Source organism: Procambarus clarkii, chromosome 27 (assembly GCF_040958095.1).
Source record: "Procambarus clarkii isolate CNS0578487 chromosome 27, FALCON_Pclarkii_2.0, whole genome shotgun sequence".
NCBI lineage: Eukaryota > Metazoa > Arthropoda > Malacostraca > Decapoda > Cambaridae > Procambarus > Procambarus clarkii.
Window position 1 is genome coordinate 17,748,117 of NC_091176.1, and position 24,961 is coordinate 17,773,077.

The 24,961-nt window shown below is 38.1% G+C and overlaps 1 protein-coding gene across 1 annotated transcript in view; it reads left to right on the plus strand.

The window, feature by feature from the left end:
• LOC123762633 (uncharacterized) overlaps nucleotides 1-23,692 on the plus strand; it is an 85,286-nt gene extending 61,594 nt beyond the window's left edge. The window contains 13 exon segments of the mRNA XM_069332119.1: nucleotides 1,737-1,892; nucleotides 2,599-2,766; nucleotides 3,329-3,485; nucleotides 6,114-6,310; nucleotides 7,608-7,769; nucleotides 9,300-9,310; nucleotides 9,445-9,669; nucleotides 9,909-10,257; nucleotides 10,708-10,811; nucleotides 11,044-11,103; nucleotides 11,105-11,185; nucleotides 16,177-16,452; nucleotides 19,626-23,692. Of these exon segments, the coding sequence (XP_069188220.1) occupies nucleotides 1,737-1,892; nucleotides 2,599-2,766; nucleotides 3,329-3,485; nucleotides 6,114-6,310; nucleotides 7,608-7,769; nucleotides 9,300-9,310; nucleotides 9,445-9,669; nucleotides 9,909-10,257; nucleotides 10,708-10,811; nucleotides 11,044-11,103; nucleotides 11,105-11,185; nucleotides 16,177-16,452; nucleotides 19,626-19,781 (2,102 nt within the window). The 3' untranslated portion in view covers nucleotides 19,782-23,692.
• The last annotated feature ends 1,269 nt before the right edge of the window (nucleotides 23,693-24,961 follow it).

The window sequence follows — 24,961 nt, forward strand, 5'->3', positions numbered from 1 at the left end:
GCATAAAAAAATATAAATAATAATTTGTCCTTATACAATGATACATTTGCCTGGAAAGAGTGAGGAAAAAGGCAAAAACCTACAAATATCTTTGCCTTTTCTGGCTTCATACACTGTATGAAAAAGCTGGGTAGAGGAGTCATTGGGTATGTCGACATGAGATATGCAGTTTGCTGATTCCTGATGGAGGAGTGAGGAGACACGCTGCTCAAGTTTTATGTTGTTTCACTTTAGTTTACACATTGTGATGAATAGCTTTATTTATGTACACATAATGGACAAAAAGAGACACTATATATCTATATTCTGCATAAACTTGTTTCTAGCACTGCTCAAAAGAAGTGTGCAACCCATTCCTTTGCTGCTATTCTGTTTCATAATGTCAACCAAACATAAACTCAAACACTAGTGGGAAATGCCAAATTGTGATTTGACAATAATTGCAAGGTACTAACTAATAAGCAGTTTCAAAATGATAGCATAGTTTTTTTCATAGGTTCATAGGTTTTTCACTGCTCCATTACATTCATATACAGTACTGTAGATGTATAATAACTATATTTACATCATTTGTATGAAAACTGGGCAATAATAACCCAAATCGGCTACCCACCTCATTGGCCCATGGAATCGACATATGACAATAACCAGTCTTGAAGAGGAAAGAATTTCTCCTTAATAATAAGTTGAAACAAATACTGAATAGACGTCTCAAATGTAGAAACGTATTTGTGAATATGGAGTGAACTCTAGGAGACGCGAACCACGAACCCCACGCGTGTAAGGCAGCTCTATCGACTATTTAGACTACTCATAATTCAGTCGACAGAGCTTCTGCCTCACACACGTGGGATCCATGGCTACAAGTCTCCTAGAGCCCAGATGAATTAAATAATAATAATAATAATACTGTACAGTATTAAGAATACAGTAATAATAATTAATAATAATACAGTATTATAATAACAATAAGAATTAATTTCACAAAAGGATTGATATGTTGAGTGAGGATGATGTGTGTGTGTGTATGTTTGTAGATAAGGTATCTGATCATGTATAGTGTGTATCATAACACACCTAAACTGAGCATGGTATTGCATTTTATTCTCCCTAATACACCATTATCTTTCACGTGTAAAGCAAGAGTAAGCTTTGTGAATTCGTTTGTTACTTGATTCATGTGGCACCTCTAGTATTGTTTCATCTTTATTCTTCACACTTCATTCAAATACAACTTTTTGTTTTGTAGAAAATTTCACCCTGCTATTTTCTAGACTATAATCCTTCCTCGTCTGCCTTTTCTTTACTGTCAACCATAACTTTTTATTTCTTATATTTCTCAGTTCTTATGTTTGTATCTTGTCTTTTATTTATTTGATGCATTGTGGTGTAAATGCTTGGTATATTATATGTGATAGTCATTTTTTCCTATCACTGCTTTTACTTCCTCATGTCTTCAACCACATGCAACTTCTTCTTCCATTGCATGTAATTGACACTACCATCCCTTCACAAATTTGTTCACTAATTTTCACTAAATTCACAAATTTTTTCACCAATTCTGCTAGTTTTAATGCACATATTCACACATTTCTCCTGCTTATCTGCCCTTGGACACCCTCCCTGCACAACTGCTTCTACACACTCCTGTCACCCCATTTGCACACCCCCTCTGCATACTTCTCACCACATGTATAGCCACAAATAATGGTCGCCCTGCACGGCTTGTTATTTAGATCTGGTGCCCAAGCCTGGAACATGCCCGAATCCCCCCAGCGACCTCTCCCTCCTGACGTGTGCGCCCAGCCAGCAATGCATGTTCGACACCCACTGTGAGGGCTCCAGAAAGTGCTGCTTCAATGGGTGTGGGGCAGTGTGTGTCGAACCCCAGGGTGAGTGGAAGCAACGTTTAAATTCAGTCATTTTTCTCAGAGTATCTCCCTTTAAAATGGTTACATGGGGAGAGGAATTGATAGCATGGTCATAAGCAGCTTAATTCTTTTGAGGTGAGTTAAAACTCTTTTTCATACTGATAGATATACAACACACAAGTATTTAACATTGATGAAAACAGGCAGATGAGCAGGTGCATGTAAATGTATTCACATTACTTCTAACTCCTTTCACCAAGTACTGAAAATGCAAATCTATACAGCTTCTTGAAAGTTAATGCTGTTAATAAAATTAAATTTTTACAACAATATTTTATTTTACACCAATTGATTCATTCATGTCGCTGTAATTATCAAAAAGTGCTAAGTCAGTATGACTTTATGGCACTTGAAAGAGATATGATGACAGCAAAGGTAATTATTACGACATTGTATTAAGGCTGTATGACTATATAGGACTTGATACAAGTCCTGTATAGTCATACTGGCTTAGCACTGTCTCCTGATAATGACCATGCCTGTTCTCATATTCTCTTCAAGTGATATATAGTCATAATGAAGACAGAATGAGCTGGAATATGAGGAAGTAGTAAAACTGTGCCCAACAACTTACACTATTGGGTATTGAAACCAAACCTGCAAGAAGCAAACAACAAGGACATCCATGACTCTAAATTTTCATGGTTTTTGCATAATGTTCCTACAGAGACGCCTGCTTCGACACAAGGCATGACAGTGCAGGCGCCGGTATGTGAGGCTGATGGAGCTTATGCACGGGAACAACGTGCAGGTGGCCTCACCTGGTGTGTGGATGTCAAGGGCCATCCCATTCACGAGACACTCACCCGTGGACATGTCCGGTGTGGGCCAAATGGTGAGACTTGCTGGTTCTCTGTTATACATCACTTAGGTTAAAGTTCCTTCTCATATGTAACATGATTAAACGCACACAATTTACTCAATGGCCAGCATTTCTCGAAGCTGCAGTGGGAACAGGAAGCCGGTGTCTTATAGAATGTCCATCCATATTTCTTTTAGCATTTTTCCAGCAGTAGTTTGAAGTGTATCACTGTCTTGGTAGTTGCATCTTGAGCAGGTAAGAGATTCCATGGATTTAGTGCCCCTAACTCAACATACTGAGTTAGATGGATTTTATCATTGGTTAATCTTAGTTATTACTACTATGAAGAGAACCGGTATACACATTTTCTTGTGGTATGTAATAATTTAAGCATCATTTTAAGTTTCTTTCCTGTGATTCATCCAGTTAGCTCTGTGGATATACAGTGTGAGCATTTTGTAGTGCAATAAAACTGGACTAAATTTAGTAGTCGAGTAGTGTTGCATGTAATAAATAATAACACAAATTATTTAGACATGTATTTGCTGTATGGAAAAACTGGATTGGTCCTTGATAACCCAATTATTGCTTATAGGTCAGATTCTGGAACAGGTCTCCGTTGGATTTGTATGTGCACGTGGAGTGAGGGCACGGGTGTGTAAAAACGAATGTCTTCATGCTTCATGTCACTCGCATCCCGAAGCCGTCTGTGTGGCCGATCCCTGCAATGATTGCCGTGTCTCCTTTTACAGGTATTACCATATCATTTATGAGTGCTGTATTGCGGTAACACTAATCTTTTTTTATGATTTAATGATTTATACCTAAAGATTACTTCTGCAAATTTCCTGACAACTTTAGACTGGTTTCCAACATTAAAAATTAAATATGCCATAAAATACTTCCTGTGTTAACTTCAAGTTGGTATAATTTTTTTCAAACATTTGTCTTCGTTTTGTATTGAAAATTTAACTCTTAAAGAGCAGTTATCATATGATGATTTACAGTGTACTGTAATGCATTTATCATATCATGATTTAAACATTATTGTCTGGATTTTACATGTATGATGAAACCAAGTACTGTACATAATAGTTGTATGTGGATGTAATGGAGTTTACCTTGAACCATGAAGAAATCCTGCTATCATTTCACAGTTATGTTACTAGGTGAATGCGGTTGTCGTTGTATAAAATTCCTTCATAATTACGTGATATGCATACCAATGATGTTTATATGGTTTTCACAACTCCACATTGTTGTAATGAAGTATAGCAAGTAAACCAATTGCCAGTTGAACCATTATCATGTGTTATGTGTACTAGGAACCTGCCATCATTTGTGGGTGGCACATTTGGCATATTGCTTTGTTTCAGTCTGTAGTGTCACCCATATGATGCCAATTAGGCCCTATCTCATCACCCAGCTCAACACCCACAAATACTACATTTATATAGTTTTCACTACACCTTCACCCATGATCTACACCGTCATCAGTGGTCAACATCTTCACCTACGATATAGACCCTCACCTATAATCTACACACTCGCCTAAGGTGTACAGCCTCATCCATGATGTATGCTCTCTACCATGGTATACACTCTCCTCACCCTTTGATCTACACACTCGCTCGTGGTCAACACACTCGCTCATGGTCGTCTCCTTCACCCGTGGTCTATATCCTCGCCCATGGTTTACTACACCCTCACCCATGGCTTACTCCCTCACTCAGGTATAATACCAACTGTACTCAATCGTAGTTTTTGTATATTATGTGAATTATCAAGTTATTCAACACATACACTTGTAAATAACTGGAAACAAGTGATGAACAATTAGTGAAATATCCAAGGAGAATACACGAGTCATGTCTCAAATACTTCAGTGTTGGTAATTCACCATTGTGTACTCACCTAATTGTGCTTGCGGGGGTTGAGCTTTGGCTCTTTGGTCCTGGATGATGTGTGTGTTGACAGATGCTAGATAACATGGCTCTTGTGCAATCTTTAACAGCTCCTCCACCCAGTAAAAAGTATATATTAATATATTTTTATGTTTTTCATATATTTTATATACAATTTAATCATTCTATAATGAAAAACAATTTTTTGGAAATTCTTTATTTTCTGTGGGTGAGTCCTGTCGGCTCCCTGAAGCTATCAAACTGACATGTGCCATATTAGTTTTGTGACATCAGTCCTGGAGTTCTGTGCCTACCTGGGGCCACGAGTCAGAACCTGGCCCCTCGGAGAGGTGCCATATGAGCACTCTACATTTGGAGTTTGTCATATCTGACATCGACTAGGGAATGCATCCAGAACGGTAGGTGAACCAATACAAACCTCTAACTGGTTAAAAATTGCGACCTATGTTCGAACAGAGTCAAAGAACTCTTCCCCCCCCCAAAGGGAAACAAGCACTCGTCATCCAATTAGCCTGCTTGCTCACTAGCATCGACCCAGGGGAATGGATGACCCACTCCTCCGACAGAGAGGAGGAGGACCCTTTCAGGTAAGCCAGCTGCTTCACATCCCAAATCATTGACTGATGTGCTAGTGTCCAGACGTCACTGCCACATCAGGTAATTATCAGAACTGAAAAACAAGAGTTAAGAGGTGTTAAATATGTCAAATCTAGAAGATTGAAGAAAAAGAGCTGATATGATCACCACTTACAAAATAACAACAGTAATCGACCAAATTAACAGAGGAATTCCTGAAACCAGCAATTTCAAGAACAAGAGGACAGAGATTCAAGCTAAGGAAACAAAGGTGCCCAAAAAAAATTAGAAAGTTTCTTTTGCAAACAGAGTGGTAGACGGTTGGAACAAGTTAAATGAGAAGGTGGTGAGGCCAAAACTGTCAGTAGTTTCAAAGCGTTATGCAACAAAGAGTACCAGGAATACGGGACACCATGAGCGTAGCTCTCATCTTGTAACTACACCTTAGGCAATTATACTTAGGTACACATACATACATACATACAATCTTAAAACTGAAATTAACTTTACACAAATCATATACACTGGCAGTTCTCTCAGGATCACACTCTAGATCCAAATTAACTCAATGTACGAAATGTGCGGCCTTTTCATTTCCATATTTCATTTCCACTCTCACTTAGAAGATCCATGAGCTTTGTCCCCACCATGATCATTCAAATCATTGGCCGACAAATTAAAGGTAATGTGTTTTTAAGTATATCAAGGACCCTACTTAGGAGGGGACAGTTATCTGTAGGATTTCATAAATTTTGTTTTTGTTTTAAGTGTTCTGTCTTCTCTAGTGGCTCATAGATACATTAATTACCTTGAATATTTTGCATGTTGAGCTTCTTTATTTTTCTATTTAAATAATACATTTCTCATATCCCATTGCAGTGCAAGTGGAGAGAAAGTTCACTGCGAGGGTCGCTGCTCCCAGACCCTGGCTAGGGGCATGTGCCGCGCCTCTTTCAAACGTTACTTCTACAATGCCACTGCCGACCAGTGCCAAGAATTCATTTTTGGTGGGTGTCTTGGCAACGATAACAATTTCAATACAATGGAAGAGTGCCAACAGGAGTGTCAAAATCCAGGTGAGGATTGATAAAGGAATACTAGAGAAGAGCGACTTAGTTAAAGAATTAGAATCTGTGAATAGTGTATCATAATTGGTTATGTAGAGAGCAGTGTTCACTATACAAAGAAAATGCCAAATAAATTGATTGAAGATGGTCTTTTGCCTGTAAGGGCTTTCTTTGTCAAATCTAACAGATGCTAACTGCCTGTGAAGGAAAGAGGTGATATGGAGTGTAGGGTGATACCAGGCATATGAATTGATTACATTTTTTTCAATTTATATTTATTGCTTACTAAATTGTTAGTAGATAATGTAATACCATACAAAAATTACCATTATTCTGTTTAGTAATGTTGTGTGTTTAGGATTTGATGGATATAAATTATGAACATCTAATATTAATGTACTGTATTATATTGTGATGCTGATTTGACTATGAGTTAAGCAGCCTTAAATGTCATTCAATGTGACTTTTGATTTCTGTGTTTGATGTGAACACTTATTAGTGCTATCGGGTATGACATGCAAATTGATGTTCATCTATCAAAGGGGGGTATATGCAGTACTTTCTTTCAAATTTTACCTTCAAGAATCATCTATAAACATTTAAATGTGAGAATTTATGTTCCCAAGTTTGCACAGTGTTCTGGTGTTGCTATCAACATTTGTATCACATACATAGATCAGGAGCAACACCTAATATATTTTAAGAACAGTTAAACTTATCATCAAACAAGAAAGCAACATCATAAAGAAGTATATGTAATCTGGATTCATCAAGCAGTATAACACCATTCAATAGAATCCAAGCAATTTCAGTACAATTTAATATAGCATTACCACTTGCCATGATGTTAGAGATGAGAACATTATTACGTTTACTCTCAACTTATTGTTTCTTTACAAAAATAGGATAATTAACTGTTATTCTGAAACATTACTGATCAGACCCTTCTGTATTAACTAGAAGAAACTTTAAGCCATGGATGTCCGAGACATCCATGTCTCAAATTTTGAATCGGTTGAAGATTTTGGCATGTGATGTCATAATATTGTACAATCTTGTAAGGCAGTGGTCGATGTTCTTGACTCAACAGTTGAATTTCCAAGGTTAGACCCCTGATTGAAACAGAAATGGTTGGGCACATTTCTTTTTCACTTGCTGCATCTATTCACCTAGCAGCAGTAAATAGGTACTCGTAAGTTCAGCAATTGTTGTGGGTTGCATCCTGGGGAGGTCAGTAGTTTGTACAAGCTTCCTGTCCTCTGGCAACAGGAATTATTCAAATTATCATGTGCTCCTGTACCTTCAGATATCTGCAGCCAACCAGTTCAGGCTGGGGTGTGCTCGGGCGGGGAGGCTCGGTGGTACTACAACACTGACACCAGGAAATGTGAGCCCTTCCTCTACAGTGGGTGTGGTGGCAATGGCAACAACTTCAAGAGCAAGAGCAGATGCGAGGCCCACTGCCCCAGTGAGTAATTGGCGTCTGTTTGGACCACGTTTGATATTTTAATCAATCGGTACCTACAGTTAAATTGATGTTTATTTTGTAATTTTTTTTTTCTAATCAGTTTATGTTCAATAAGGATCCAAGAAAAGAAGCATTGCATGCAGTGACTCTCTTCAAATTTGATAAAGTGTAAAAGTATGCAAAGGGAAGGAAATGTTCCCCATGGCTGTTCACTGGAGTGAAGAGATGGCCAAAATGATTTGCTTATTATTGAATTTATTAATATAATATAAAATTTCTGTACTTATTACTTAAGAACTATAACATGTTCTTAGAAAAAAAAAACATGTTGGAAAAAAAGTGTCAATTACATGACTGCAGTTAGTGGTGTGTATCTGCTTGATAAAGGCAGACTGCACAGCTCTTCTGATAAATCACATCAATAGCAGGGAAACTAACTAAATTGTGTGTGAAATTAATGCAAGTAGAGAAGTGTTGGAATTTTGTTATAAATTTAAACGTTTCTGATTTGTGATTGACAAAAGAAACGATTGTGCAAGTGCAATTAAAGTACAGTAGTGTGCAATCGGGTAAGAAAGTGGCCCTTGGTTAGGCAGAATGGATGTGACAAGGATGCTGCATGAACAACAGATTTAATATGCTGAATGGAGGAGAATACTGTAGTTGATTAATGTTGCTTGATGGAGAGGGATGTACAGTATTAGGATGCGCAAAGAAAAGGGACATTATGCTGCATGAGATATATATATATATAATATATATATATATATATAATATATATATATATATATATATATATATATATATATATATATATATATATATATATATATATGCGAACAAGCCTGAATGGTCCCCAGGACAATATGCAACTGTGCACTGACAATATAGCAGTGCACAGGATATGAGTTTTCAGTATATATATATATATATATATATATATATATATGTCGTACCTAGTAGCCAGAACGCACTTCTCAGCCTATCATGCAAGGCCCGATTTGCCTAATAAGCCAAGTTTTCCTGAATTAATATCTTTTCTCAATTTGTTTTCTTATGAAATGATAAAGCTACCCATTTCATTATGTATGAGGTCAATTTTTTTTTATTGGAGTTAAAATTAACGTAGATATATGACTGAACCTAACCAACCCTACCTAACCTAACCTAACCTATCTTTATTGGATAGGTTAGGTTAGGTAGCCGAAAAAGTTAGGTTAGGTAGGTTAGGTAGTCGAAAAACAATTAATTCATGAAAACTTGGCTTATTAGGCAAATCGGGCCTTGCATAGTAGGCTGACAAGTACGTTCTGGCTACTAGGTACGACATATATATATATATATATATATATATATATATATATATATATATATATATATATATATATGTATATATATATATATATATAATATACAGTATATATATAATATAAATATCTCACATTAGCAGTGCACAGGATATGCAAATAAATAGAACCAAGTAAAAGCAGTTTGTAGGGAGTGAATGACTGACTGTAAGCTTTTATAAAGATTCACAAATAGTATTACATTTACACCTTATTCATAAAATGGCTGAAATTTTCTGTTGTGGATATTTAGTTAGTGTGTGGTGGCATTAACTTCCTATATAATGCTTCCAATTGTGCAGTTTATTGTATAAAATATTTTTCCTCAGATTTTGTATTGTGTCCCTACTGGTCAGCAGCCAGCATGGAGCCTGTGCCATGCTCTCGAGCCACAGCAGTGTGTCAATCAGACATGTCATGGCCACCCGGGAGCCGTATGTGTTGCCGACGCTTGTACCTGTACCCCAAGTTTTGTTGATGACCAGGGCCGCTCTCTCACATGTCTCTCTCCCACCGAGCCCCCAAAGACACGCCTCGCTTTCACTTTTGAAGAGGTATACTGTATGTTTGCTTTTTAATATTGACATTTATATATAACATGTTTTTTTAAGCATTAAAAAGTAACAAAAGAAAAATGTAATACACATGTGTAACCCATTGTAGGTCATGTAAATTTTCTGTTGTACAAATAAAAAGATTGTAAAATGACTAAATTACAAGTACAGTACTGTAGGCTTAAAAATAGTTTCCAAGCAAATTTAAGGTATTTTAAACCTGCATTTTTGCTGTACAGCAGGATTCTAGCAGCAGTGACAATGACAAAAATGAAGATGAAAACATGAACAGCAGTGAAGAAGAGAATGACAACATCAGTGAGAAGAGCAGCGGCCCTGTCACCATTTACCTGGAGGGAGAGCCAACCCTGACACGCTGTCAGCTCCTTCAACGACATCTTCAGGAGAATAACTCTTTGAAGTACGTAGCTCAGTGTGATGAAGAGGGCCGATTTATCCCTACACAGTGTTACACGCCATCCAGTGACGAGCAGAGATTTACAGAAAACCCAAAATGTTGGTGTGTGGATGAGACTGGGCACAAGACTCAGCCTACTGTCTACTTCACTCGTGGCGAGAGGGACTGTGGTATGTTATCAGTTTCTTTTACCCCTAGATATATGAATTTACCTGAAGGTCACCATCTCCAGTGGCCTCATTTAATATAAATATTAATAAGCAATGGTAATGATTTCTTACAGACATAAAGTGTGGATTTTTATCCTTTGTTATTATGTATTTGTGTAATTTATGTTAAGAATTACACAAATATTGATAGTTTAATAATATTTAGTACAGTTTAATAAAAGCATGTAGCACTAACATAGAAGTATATTATTAAACTGTACACCACGAAGTATAGACTCAAGAATAGAGTACTGTGTCGTAATTGTGTATGCTTATTTTATGTACTTCATGAAAAATTCTAAAATAGACTTTTCACAGTACAATTATTTAATATAAATGTGTATATAGCATTTGAATAAAATTTTGGCCCATTATCATTGATTTATTAATTTTCATTCACTGAAATTGCAGATCAAGTGGCTGTAGAATCAGTAGTGGTGACATTGGGCTTCCGTGGACGTGAAGCTGGCGTAAAGCATCTAGGCAAAGCTAAAGGCAAAGAAATACGTGATCAGGTATGCTAAAAGGGCCTGAGGCAATGTTTGTGCCACAGTTTCTCTGAGGTTTTGTGTTATCTTCCTTGCCAGGATAGTGGGGAGTGGGAACAGCATTGGATAGAAAATTCAGATAAAGCCTTCTTGAAACCATAGTAGATAATGACTTGCTCGAAAGAGGTCAATTAAATTCTTTGCACAAGATGAATAGATAATGTTTGTCACAAATTTGATGCACTGTGGAATCTTTCAGGTGAATAATCTTCTGAAACAAATGACTGCCGAGACCCTGGAAAATGAGGTGGGCGTTCGTAGACCTTCCTGACCTCACTCAGGTTAAATTCACACTTCTTGGCAATAACAAAATTGATGTAGCATACCAACTTGAGGAAAAGGTAAGCAAAAATACTAAATGTGGGGTTACGTCTATTTGACATTTTACACGTCTAGCAAAACCTTGGTATTTGATTTATAGTTTGCCTAATAGATTTTTCTCATAATTCTGTAATAGAATGTGATTTAGTGATTGTGAAACAATTTAGCATTTTGCATTTTAGAAACTTAGATATACAGTATCACTGTTTCTTGTTTATGGTGATTTGTTAATACATATACAGTGGAACCTCGATTAACGAACGGCTCTATTTACAAGCATTTCCAGTAACGAGCGAAGCCACTCGCAGCAAATTTGTCTCTATTGACGAGCTTCACCTCTATTAACGAGCAAAACCACATGGTGCTTCTTAGCGTCTCGCGGGTTCTCGCAAATTCTCGGACGTCCTCCGACTGCCAGTGTTGTTGTTGTATTCATACACGACAAGCATCCCTCTGCATTTATTTGTGCTTTTCTTTGTTTTTTGTGGTTTTGTGACTACAATTTGTACAGCACAATGTCACCAAAGAAGCTGCTTGCTAAAGATAGTGTTGTCAAGATGAAGAAAGACACAATTACTGTGGATTTGAAGAAGGAAATTATAGCAAAGCATGAGCGTGGTGTCTGTGTGACTGATCTCACCAGGGAGTATGGCAGGGCCTCATCAACAATTTGCACCATTAGTAAGGGGATGAGGAGGTAAGGGAGGCTGCTGCCTCTTCCAGTGAGATCAGGGAAGTGTTGGGAATGTTTGAAAAGGTGACTGCATTCTTGGAAAAGCTGCCCTGATAAAGCAGTAACAACCCGGTGTGTGAACATGTTTAATGACAATTTGCTGTCTTGTTTAGGAACATCCTAAAACAAAGACAAAAGCAATTGTCAATAGATACGTTCTTTGCAAAAGTAGAGAAAAGAGCCAGTGATAGTGAACTACAACCCAGTCCCAGTGGGGTGAAATTCCCAAGAAGAGAGAACCTGCTTGACTCGGAGGTGGATTCTCCTTCCACACCATAACCCTCTCCTCCTTCCCACCTCCCCATCGTCTCCCTCAAGCCAGCAACGACTCTTCATAAGGTAAAGTAAACATGAAAGCAGTACAACAAAACATTTATAATTACATTATAAAATATCATACAAGTATGGGTGTTTTTGGGAGTGGAACGGATTAAATTTATTTCTTTTATTTTAAATGGGGAAATTTGTTTCTTAAGACGAGTTTTCCAGATAACGAGCTCAGTGCCAGAACGGATTAAACTCGTTAATAGAGGTTCCACTGTGTATATATATATATATTATTATTATAATATATATATTATATATATATATATATATATATATATATATATATATATATATATATATATATATATATATATATATACACTATAATATGTCATGTATTTTTATATATACATATAAAAATACACACATTTGTGTATTTTACAATGTTTGGCACCTAAACGGTGCCAAACAGATGGAAGAAGTACTAAGGAATGCTAGAAAATTGCAAAGGGATGAGGATGGGAAAGGGTGGTCGTTAAGACGAGATCTTTCAAAAGAAGACAGAGAGAAGCTGAAACTGAACCTCGCCGAGGCAAAACATTTAAATGAGAGCAGGAATGAAGAAGAAATAAATTCTTTTTTCTACAAAGTGATAGGGGTAGGCAAACCAGTAAAGTGGTACATAAAGGCAAACCAACAAAATCAATAGAGAGAGGGGGAGTGAAGAATAAGGAGAGGGGGAACAAGTTCCTGAAGATTGCATACACCAACATAGATGGAGTGAGATCGAAGATACTGGAGTTAAGTGATGTAATACAGCTGCAGACACCAGACATTGTTGCACTCACGGAGACAAAACTTGAAGATGTAATTTTAAATGAGGTCATATTCCAAAGGGGCTACTCAATTTGGAGACGGGACAGAAAAATTAGGAAAGGCGGTGGCGTTGCTGTGCTGGTAAAAGAACACCTAAAGGTGAAGGAAATAATGACTGCCAATCCACAAGAAGTTGACATAATAGCACTAGAGATCTGCTATGAGGATGATAAACTAATGATGATAAATGCATATAGTCCACCGCCAAGCAGCACATGGTCAAAGGAGGAGCTAGATAGTAAACGTGAAGGTCTTATAACAATAATGAGAGAGATTATAGCGGGAGCGGATAACGATAGATCACGACTGTTGATAGTCGGTGACTTCAACTTGAAATCCATAGACTGGGAAGCATATGAAGCTAAAACAGAAGATTTTTGGACCTGTAAATTTGTAGACCTCATCCTGGAAACATTCTTGTATCAACATGTTAAACAAGCTACGAGGATGAGGGAAGGGGACGTTCCCTCCATGCTAGATTTGATATTTACCAGGAAGGAGGAAGAGATATTTGACATTCAGTACCTTCCTCCCTTGGGTAAAAGTGACTATGTCTTTTTGGGAATAAAGTATGCAATGCGTTATAAGCTGGAAGAAAATAAGGAGGTTGAAGCAGTTGAAAAACCAGACTTCAGGAGAGGACATTATGGTGACCTTAGAAATTTTTTTAGTGAGTATAATTGGACAGACTTGATGCTAGGCAAGGAAGTGAATGAGATGTATGGCAAGTTTTGTGAAATATATGATAAAGGCACAAAAAAATTTATACCAAAACAGAGATGCAGAACTAGGAAACAGGATTGGTTCAATAGAAATTGCGAGAGGGCTAGAGACCGAAAGACACAAAAATGGAATCAATACAGGAAGAGGCCGAACCCCCAAACATACCAGCGATACAAAGATGTGAGAAACAACTACACGGCAGTGAGGAGAGAGGCAGAAAGAAATTTTGAAAAAGGGATTGCGGACAAATGTAAAACAGAACCAGGTCTATTCTATAAATTCATAAACAACAAATTGCAGGTAAAGGATAATATTCAGAGGTTGAAAATGGGAAATAGATTCACGGAAGATGAAAAGGAAATGTGTGAAACACTAAACGAAAAGTTCCAAAGTGTGTTTGTACAAAATGAAATCTTTAGGGAACCAGATACAATAAGAATTCCAGAGAACAACATAGAACACATAGAGGTGTCTAGAGACGAAGTGGAAAAAATGCTCAAGGAGCTCGGTAAGAACAAAGCAGCTGGCCCAGATGGCGTTTCACCATGGGTTCTGAGAGAATGTGCATCTGAGCTCAGCATTCCACTTCACCTGATCTTTCAGGCATCCCTGTGTACAGGAATCGTAGCAGACGGGTGGAAACAGGCTAACATAGTTCCAATCTACAAAAGTGGCAGCAGGGAAGACCCCCTCAATTATAGACCTGTATCATTGACAAGTGTAATAGTGAAAGTATTGGAAAAACTAATCAAAACTAAATGGGTAGAACACCTAGAGAGAAATGATATAATATCAGACAGACAGTATGGTTTTCGATCTGGAAGATCCTGTGTATCGAATTTACTCAGTTTCTATGATCGAGCCACAGAGATATTACAGGAAAGAGATGGTTGGGTTGACTGCATCTATCTGGACCTAAAAAAGGCTTTCGACAGAGTTCCACATAAGAGGTTGTTCTGGAAACTGGAAAATATTGGAGGGGTGACAGGTAAGCTTCTATCATGGATGAAAAATTTTGACTGATAGAAAAATGAGGGCAGTAATCAGAGGCAATGTATCGGAATGGAGAAATGTCACAAGTGGAGTACCACAGGGTTCAGTTCTTGCACCAGTGATGTTTATTGTGTACATAAATGATCTACCAGTTGGTATACAGAATTATATGAACATGTTTGCTGATGATGCTAAGATAATAGGAAGGATAAGGAATTTAGATGACTGTCATGCCCTTCAAGAAGACCTGGACAAAATAAGTATATGGAGCACCACTTGGCAAATGGAATTTAATGTTAATAAATGTCATGTTATGGAATGTGGAATAGGAGAACATAGACCCCACACAACCTATATATTATGTGAGAAATCTTTAAAGAATTCTGATAAAGAAAGAGATCTAGGAGTGGTTCTAGATAGAAAACTATCACCTGAGGACCACATAAAGAATATTGTGCAAGGAGCCTATGCTATGCTTTCTAACTTCAGAATTGCATTTAAATACATGGATGGCGATATACTAAAGAAATTGTTCATGACTTTTGTTAGGCCAAAGCTAGAATATGCAGCTGTTGTGTGGTGCCCATATCTTAAGAAGCACATCAACAAACTGGAAAAGGTGCAAAGACATGCTACTAAGTGGCTCCCAGAACTGAAGGGCAAGAGCTACGAGGAGAGGTTAGAAGCATTAAATATGCCAAAACTAGAAGACAGAAGAAAAAGAGGTGATATGATCACTACATACAAAATAGTAACAGGAATTGATAAAATCGACAGGGAAGACTTCCTGAGACCTGGAATTTCAAGAACAAGAGGTCATAGATTTAAACTAGCTAAACACAGATGCCGAAGAAATATAAGAAAATTCACCTTCGCAAATAGAGTGGTAGACGGTTGGAACAAGTTAAGTGAGAAGGTGGTGGAGGCCAAGACCGTCAGTAGTTTCAAAGCGTTATATGACAAAGAGTGCTGGGAAGACGGGACACCACGAGCGTAGCTCTCATCCTGTAACTACACTTAGGTAATTACACTTAGGTAATTACATACACGTGTATTAATACAAATTAATACATTATATATTCTGAGCCAGAGAGGTGGAAACATATATATACATTGCCCACAACACACATTAGTGTATTTATTTATTATCTCTCTCTCTCCCCCTCCCTTCCCCCTCTCTCTCCTCCCCCCCCCCCTCTCTCTCTCTCTCTATATATATATCTCTCTCTCAGCACAAAGCTGGGATTGTTATAAGAGTGATATCCCTTCTTAAATTACACATGGAGAACATACGCTTACACAAAATTTCAACAGATGTTTGCTTCTGCATTATCTACATAAGAAAACATTGAAACTTTTAGTATATCCAATTAATTTCTTCTAGAGATGTATGTACAGTACACAATATTTCCTCACCAGGTGAAGAAAGGCGAGCTAGCACTACAAGTGGACGAGGAACGTCTTCCTGCTGATCTACGAGCATCGTGGTTCCACCATCAGGTGTCAGAGCCCAGGTGGGAGACACCAATGCAAGTGCGTTCTGGAGCCAGAGAGGTGGTAAGCCAAGCTGTAGCTCTGGAGCCACCCTATCTTGCTGCTACTGTCATCTTTACTGTCATCTCTGCCATGTTAGTCTGCGGACTGGTGGTGGCTGTTGTCCTCTACCGCAGGCACAAAACAGGACAATACCCTAAGGTAGACATATACGTCTTTTGTAATATAAGTACAAAATTGAAGTTCAGATAATTTAATTTCAATTTTATAGACTACTTCAGAGTTCTGTGAAATGAACTAAAATAGATCTAAAATAAAGTTAATATATTCTAAAGTTTTGATTTTAAAGACATCATTAATGTAATTACAGAAAAAATATACTATCTTGTATGCTTATGTGTATAGTATTTATGTACACATTTTTTGTGTGTGCATGTATGGCGAGACTTAAGAAAATCCTACAAGGAACACCAGAAGCTCCAATTCAAAATATCCGTCAATGGACAAGGCAAAAAACCTGCTGTGAATATAATGACACGCCATTTTCTGGGTGAACCCCGGAGGCTCCCTGGAGCTTATTGGACTGATATATGCCATATCAGTCTAGGGCTTCATTAGTCAGAGACATGCAAGGATCAATGACCTAAGGAAACCCCCTTGTATTTGGGAATATTCCATGTCTGCCATCAACAAGGGTTAAGCACCCAGAAAGGTAGGCATTCCGTAATAAACCCCATATGGTAGGAAATTGCAACCCAAGACCAAACAGAGAAGCAGAACCCCCCCAAAAGGAAACAAGCAAACGTCATCCACCGCCGCCTTGCTGCTTGTCTGTGCAGGTTCCCCCCCTTCCTTCCAGGGAAAAGGGAGGAGCTCCAGACCCCTGCACTGGCTTCCCGCTCTTCAGATCAAAGACCATGTGTCAAAAATTAAAAACCGCCTACCAGAGGGAGTGAGGGTGCCAGGGAGCCTCCGGGACTCGCGCAGAAAATGGCGTTTCATTAAATTCAATTCTGGATGTCTGTGGGGAGCCCCCTTCGGCTCCCTGGAGCTATGTAACCAAAGATAAGTAAAAGATGGACTTGTACGGAAGACAGCCGCATCACGTGTATCAACTTGAAGACGAGACAACTGGCTGCAACCTGAGACCCAAAGCCCCATACAAATGACTGGGACCAGGAACATTCACCAAACAATGGGCAGCCAGGACCCTGTTCGACCTCGAAAACCCCCATGCCCGAATATCAGCAGAAGACATGTTCCCAAATGCAGCAGCCAAAGTAGCATACTTACGAACATCATGGGCAGGAGGGTAGACCGTAGGCTGGCTAGACATAATAACCCAGCGGATGACCCAGGGCTCAGGTCTCTCAGAACAGGGAATGAGGGAAATTGAAATCAACACAAATCGTGTCCACAGCCACAGAAACCGAGGTGCTCAGAATAACGGTGCAGAGCCGCATCCGGACACAACATATGATGCATCCCGGCCTGACCAACCAAGCAGCAATAACCTTAAGGGCCCCCCTCTAAAAGTCTGACATCTCGTTCTTTGCCAGAAAAGGAGGACAACGCTACAACCGAACAAACCGACCACCAGGACCGAAAGATCAGAAACCTCTGCGCCAGAGGAGAGCATGAAGCTCGCCTATTTGACCACCGGAGGCCAATGCCAAGAGAAACAGAGCCTTCTGAAAACAATCTTGAACTGAAGGAGCCACCACAGACTGAGGAGAAGAGAGAAAAGATAGCACCCAGTCCAAGGACCAGGATGGCTCAGGTAGAACACAAGCAGGCCAGAGGTGAAACAAAGCACGAGAAAGCTTACAGAACGGGGCGAAAGTGACATCCACCCTGAATGCAAGCTGGAGCGGCTCCGTCAGCACTGCACAATAAGAGGCGATAGTATTAGGCATAAGAGGCGACAGTATTAGGCATAAGATGACGGTCCTGAAAGAACCAAGGACAAAAAATGCCTGGCTCCAAGAGAAGCTGGACCTGGGAGAACACTAATGGGAGCCAACACAAAGAACAGATGCCACAGAAAAACTGGGCAGCAGGCCTGCTAAATTACTTTGCAATGCCACTGTTAAGAGAAGTCACATGATGCTGAAGCTGCACCATGAAGTCTGCCATCAAACTGACACAGGAGAGGATACAAAGCCAAGAAACAACACAAGGTCCATTGGAGAGCTGTGAACCTGTGATTAAGGCTGGGTACGCCACTGAACCTCTTGGGAAGGTGGAGGTGATGAGAAGGGAAAGTTCAGGACATTGGGAAGTAGGACTGAGTTCCTCAGTGCCCTCACATTATACATATGCTGAGTCTGTAGGATGAATGTGACCAGCAAAGAGTCCCCAACCCTAGCCATCAAAAAGAGCAGTAGATGGACTGAATGAAGAGTAAAAGTTAAAATTGCCTTCCCTTAGGTGAGATGAAATGCTTCCTCTACATTGTGCAATCTGATAATGGCAACCCATAAAGTAGAAGCCACACTGAGGCAGACAAGCCCACCTGTGGATGGTTGACACGCCTTGAATGAAAACCTGTTAGGACCAAAGGCCATAAAGTTTGAGCGCTACACATGCGACCAGTTCCACAGAAACTGAACTACACTCCTCCCTGACAACAGATTCACTAGGATGACAAGGGTGCATGCTGCATGTAACAAAATGGAGAGCAAAGCCCAGGAGTTGGATATGCTGAAATGCCATTCAGACTATCACAAACTCCTACACAGTAAAGAGTGGATAATGCAGGTATGAAGGCTAATGATGCTGACCATTGCAGAGAGAGCTGGAAACACTGACATAATTCGAAACTGCCTGAATGCTAAAAAAGTGTCTGCTTCAGAACTGAACCCAGACAAAAAAAAAAAGAGAAAAACCATGACAAAAAAATCCACCACAAAATGGGGTATGCACTGCACAGCCATTACTGCGACGGAAATAACCCTCGGAAGAAAGCGGAAAAGTGTTTAGCCAGTCACTGACCACTGTGTAAACACCTATCAAAGCTTGACGGTGTAGCTGTAACAAGGTCAACTGAGGGAGAGTGTGAGGTTGATGTAGGGTACAATCTAATCTGATGTGAGGTTGGCTTGGGGTACAATTTAATCAAGACAGTGTGAAAGTTAGCTTAGAATGCAATCAAACTCAAGTCACAGGATCTGTGTGCTAAACACACAGAATCAGCTTGGCTGTTGAGTGTTTACACTCAGTGTTAGTCTAAATTGTGATGCTTCAGTGTTGGTGTATAAATCTGTCAGATTTTCTAACATTCCTTTTATAAGTTTGATTGTCTTTGCAGTAAATGATATTATAGAGAAATACAAACTAATTGAAGTTTTCATTGGTATAATTCATTCATGCAGGGTCCTCGAGGATCAATGCAGTCCCTGGCCTTCAGTGACTCTTCCATTGACCGACGCAGCACTTCCTCTAAGCTCTCAGACCAGTTTCAACCACCTCCACCACGACGACCAACCGTCACAACTGTTGAAAATGAATATCGAAATGGTCGTCACTAAATAAGGAATTAATAAGGCTGTGGTCTGTAACCAAACAATAGTTTTGTTTGCAAGTGCAGACTTTGTTCACTATCTTTTTTTGCAGGGCAAAATAGTTACAATTGCAATATGCAGTAAAATACATTAGAATTTGTAGATCATATGCAGGGTAATAATGTGAATTTTGTGAAAGTTAAGTTTAAGTAAACTTAAATTCTTAAGAATATAAACATTGAAATACTTCTCAGAGCATTAAAAATAAATACATTAATCTTTATTACCAACCATTTAACCCACAATGAATAGAAGCAGCATGTTTGATCAACTTACAGTTTTAGATCAACAAAGTGAGTACATCCACACACTTGTGATAAAAGCAATATAAAATAAAAAGTGAACTGCAACCCAGGAGCTTCAGTTCCATTTAATCAGAATTGTGTCAGTATTACACAATGCAATAAAAACTAACAAGAAATTAAATTATTGCTTTGAATTCTATGGTATAGTTCTGAGCCTTGAACCAAAATATCAGTGGGTTGGATCCTGGGGAAGGTCAATAGTTGGCCTAGGGCAAGGGTGCCAAACCTATGACATGTGTGCCCATTTTGGCATGCAAGTAAGTATTGCTGGCACACAGCATGCAGTGCTGCTCCCTTGATGCTTTGAAAACCCCACCCATAATATATTTATTTAGGGGGTCCCAGTAGTACAGATCATATGCAGAGTTCATTCTCAACTCACAATTGAGACTTCCAGGTTTTAATCCCAGGCAGGACAGAAATGGTTGGGTGCATTTCCTATCACCTAATGCTCCTGTTCATTATTGCTTACTGCTTAAAGACGTATGTACCCAGTAGTCAGTCAGCTTGTTGTGGGGTCAGTAATTCGACTTTGGGGGATCTCGATATAAGCCTAACATAGTATAAACATACATTGGCCACCTGTCTTTCCGACGCATTGATTATAATAATTTATTATGGACTATTCTTAAACAGACCTTTTTAAGAACCTGTAAAATAGGGTAAAATACAAATAATATAATAAATAATCTGTGGCTCAAAATTTCCATGGGCACATGCTATAATTTTTTAGAAGATCATTGCCAATTTGGGCACATGCTGTCAATAAAGGTTTGCCATACCTGGCCTAGGGGGAACTCGATAAGTCTAAGCACAGACTTCCTGTCCCTGACAACAGGAATTATTATGGTTAAATAAAAAGAATGAGGAGATTGTGAGTGGAATCACGAACATGACCCTGCAAGTATTATTATTTTACAGATTTATTATTATTTTTATGACATGTAATAAATTAAGATGTCAGAAAATGGTGAAAAAGATATTTTTGTAAGACGATTTCTAAGACACTGCTTACTAATGTGCAACTAAAGAAATTGTATTGATCATCATATGAGGTAGACACCAAAAATATGGGCAACTTTAATTATGACTGGATAATTTTGAATTAAAAGACACCCAGTAAATATTGAACAACTAACAAAAAATGGCTTTGAAATTTGGATATACAGTACCTTGAAGTGGGTGCGAGGATCAGTGTCCTTGTGGCCCGGTCTCTGATCAGGCTTCCTGGTGTATAGTCTGGTCAACTCATCTGTTACACACTTGCTTACAGTGTGACTTATGAACCACAGTCCAGTTGATCAGGTATCCTCTGGAGGTATTAAACAAGTTTAAAGATGGCAGCAGTTATGCAGTCTCAAGTCTGGCCAAAATTACTTTATTTAGTAAGAAAATATAATTCATCAGATTATAAATATAAATTTAGAAATTTAGCAGGCCATACAAGCAAATTCAGAATGATTCTTACTCTACAGCTCTAAGCTTACCAAACTGTTAAAATGTCAAATGTGAAGTCTTTCATTTAAGTAAATTTATAACACAGATTTCTGGACAAAAAGGAGATGAATACTTGTACAGTACCTAGTTTGGTGGTGGTGTCAGATGCCTAAATAAATTTGGCCAATGTCTCCCAAACATTCAACGTTTCCAGTGCTCAAAAAAGACTTGCATTACCATTAATGCCTGAGTCGAAACACTGTTTCTTTAATTTATTTTTAATTTTTTTAATTTTATGATCCTTTAAAAACAAGATCATGATTTCTATAAACATTGTAATAAAAATATAAAGTATTGCCAAATAATCAAAGTTACAAGCTTTCTGGAGCACTTAAAAGATGCTTAAAGTCAATAAAGCTTTATCTATGTTGCTAGTTGTGATCATTTGCATTCTTTAATACTTTGTTGGTCATTTTACTATTGCTCAAAAGTGCTTTGATATGAAGAAAATAGTTCTAAATTAAAAAAAATATAAAAACATTGTTTACTGTAGAAAAAATGGCTTTATTTTCATAAAAATTCAAAATTATTGTCACGATCTTGTTTTGAGGAAGAACATTTTCATCATTACTTTGTAGGTCCTCATAGGTCTCTCATTGTGAGTTAAATTAAATAACTTGGGGACATTAGTAGACAAATATTATAGTGTTAATGAGACTATGACCCTGATGAATCAATGTGAAAATTTCACTACTGTATTCACAAGTGAATGTGCGCTATGTACAAGGAAGTGTTATTATAATAATAAATGCCACACTCCCACTTAATGGCATCTTGTAGCTCCTATTTTACCTGAAAAATGAAAACAAACAATGGTATTAGTCTTACAGTGTGTCCAATGTTAATTATTTAACCCACTTCTTGATTTGAAGGACAGAAACTGGCCTGATTACAAAGAAGAGTCAAAGATTGTGGCAAAGTATTTCTGGGGCATTTTCACATGCTCGCTTACCAATTTTGTGTCTCTTAAGTAGGTTAGGTATTTTTCTAGCCATTTTTAAACATAGTTACCTTTGTACAAGGTTTCATTCATAATGCCGTGTGTTTTCACTAGAACTTGTAGGGTAAAAAAAAAAATAGTGTTTTAGCAATAATGATGCCTGTATAATAATGCACAATCTTACCTGTACTATGCACCATGTATATTTCAGTATAATTACTAATATTTTGTAATGCCATTAGATATTTGTCTTTTGATATAATTTTGTAGTTATACTGTACCTTACAATCATTTATAGTACACACAGAATATTACCGTGCTTTTTTTTTTGTAATATTTATGTTAATTACCGATTCTTTTGTGCTGGTCACATTTTCCATATTTCATCTGAAATCACTGTACATTTGTTCAGCCATTAACTTCTTTTTCATTATATAGGAACTTAAGCTCAATTGAACGCACCCAGAGCCTTTGTGTGTGTAATACTGAAGCAACACAACAATGAAAGCAGATAGGGCTATACAGTAGAATTGTTACAAATCCCCAATTTCCTACCCATTCAACCCTTAGGTCTTTTATCATGTTATAAAATATCACTTCTTAAGCACAAGCAATAGAAGAGAATTCAAACTTTCATTTGTTGCTGAAAGTAATTATGGTTAACTTTGTCAACTTAGTCAAGCTTAACTATACAAATTTTTCTAACTTGGTGAGAGGTGTAAAGAACTTTAATTTGGCTTAAATATTTTGTTGAAACCCTCTTTGTATAAAATTATTTTATTTTAAAGGCTTTCATCTCTCGAGAAGCTCTCCCCCTCCCCAACAAAGAAACTGGCAAGATATAAATTAGTTTTTTCAGCCATTATCCTAGTTGAAAATTTAACCAATGATGCAATATATAGTGAATTCGTCCCTATAAATTCTATCTATAATTTAACGTATCAATTTAGAATAAATGTTTTATTTCATCTTAAATAGGAAGTGAATGCATTTCTGTATATTTGTATATAAGGTGATTGCTTTACATTTCTGCTCCATTGTGTCGTTGTATTGACGTTAACTGTGTACCGGCGTCACTTTGTATTATATACTTAGTAATATTAAATAAATATATGCCAAATTGATTTCACTGTTCAGTGTTGGTTTTTACTTAGCTCTAGCTAGTTCTGAAACCCGATTCACTAGGAGTGAGCAACTTTACCCTTGTTATTGACAGTTTATTAACCCTGAACCCCAGGACTGCACAAGGTATACATGAGGTATTAACTGTATTCACACAGAGAAAATAGTACAGTATTTAAAACAAGGATTTTTGTCCTCTATTATTGAAAACCGTGCCCTGAGCATAGAAACAATATTTCCAAAATGGTAAGTCACTTTTTAAAAATGACAGATGTTTACTGGAAGCCTTCAATGCCACTTGGGAACACTATGTACCAATTTAGAGTTTCACATGTTGCAAAGTACCTAAAATATTTTGGGATGGTATGTACACCTTGGGTCGAAAAACATTTGAGGATGGACTGTGCGTTTCAAGGGTTAAAGAATTGCCTATCATTATAAAGTATGTCGATCTTAAATCTCTGCGGGTTTTTATACAAATTATTGTGTGCTAGCAGCTTGGGATTATCACCAAATCACAACTCAGTCTTTTCTGCGAGTGTTTGTATCCCATTTCTAGACACCATTCCCAGAGAGAATGGCAGAAAAGGTTGCAATTTTGCTTTGCTCCCATTCTCTGAAGACACATACAGTGAGCTGTACCAGGGACAGGCTTACATATTATACAAGTGTACATATTACATATACAAGCCATACCCTAAAGGAACATACACAAGCACTGGCTCACACACAGGATGGAGTATAAGGGATTTCCAACACCTAGCTGAATGGTGGTCCCACAGAGCTGGAAGGCACTGGGAGAACCATGTCATAGTACACCAGGTGCATGAATAGCAGGCAGCTTTCCTGGACCCTTGGGTTGCAGGGCCTGCTAGCTGATGGCAAGGATATGGTGTTAACTATTGGTTAAACCTTGACAATGTTTATACATAATTTGAATCAGGGTTGCAAATGTCCTAGCAGTTTCTTGTTTTGGTGTAATATACCTTTCTGGTGTTTTCCTTCAGTAATGTGGTTGCTCTAGTATTCCCACCTTTCCATGCCTCTATTAAAAGGGCCAGATTCTGGTCCTGGTCTCTGGTAAGTGTTTGTGATTCATTAAGAACCTGATGTGATACCTGGGTTTGGAGAGCTCCAGGCGAGTGCCGAGTAGCTCGGGGAAATACAAAGGGAAGCTCTCTCCCAAAAAAATGCACCTACTTTTCTGGCATAGAAGTCACTTTGAATATTCAGTAATGTATCTAAGGTATTTCTTGTTCTACCAACACATGTGCTATGACTTT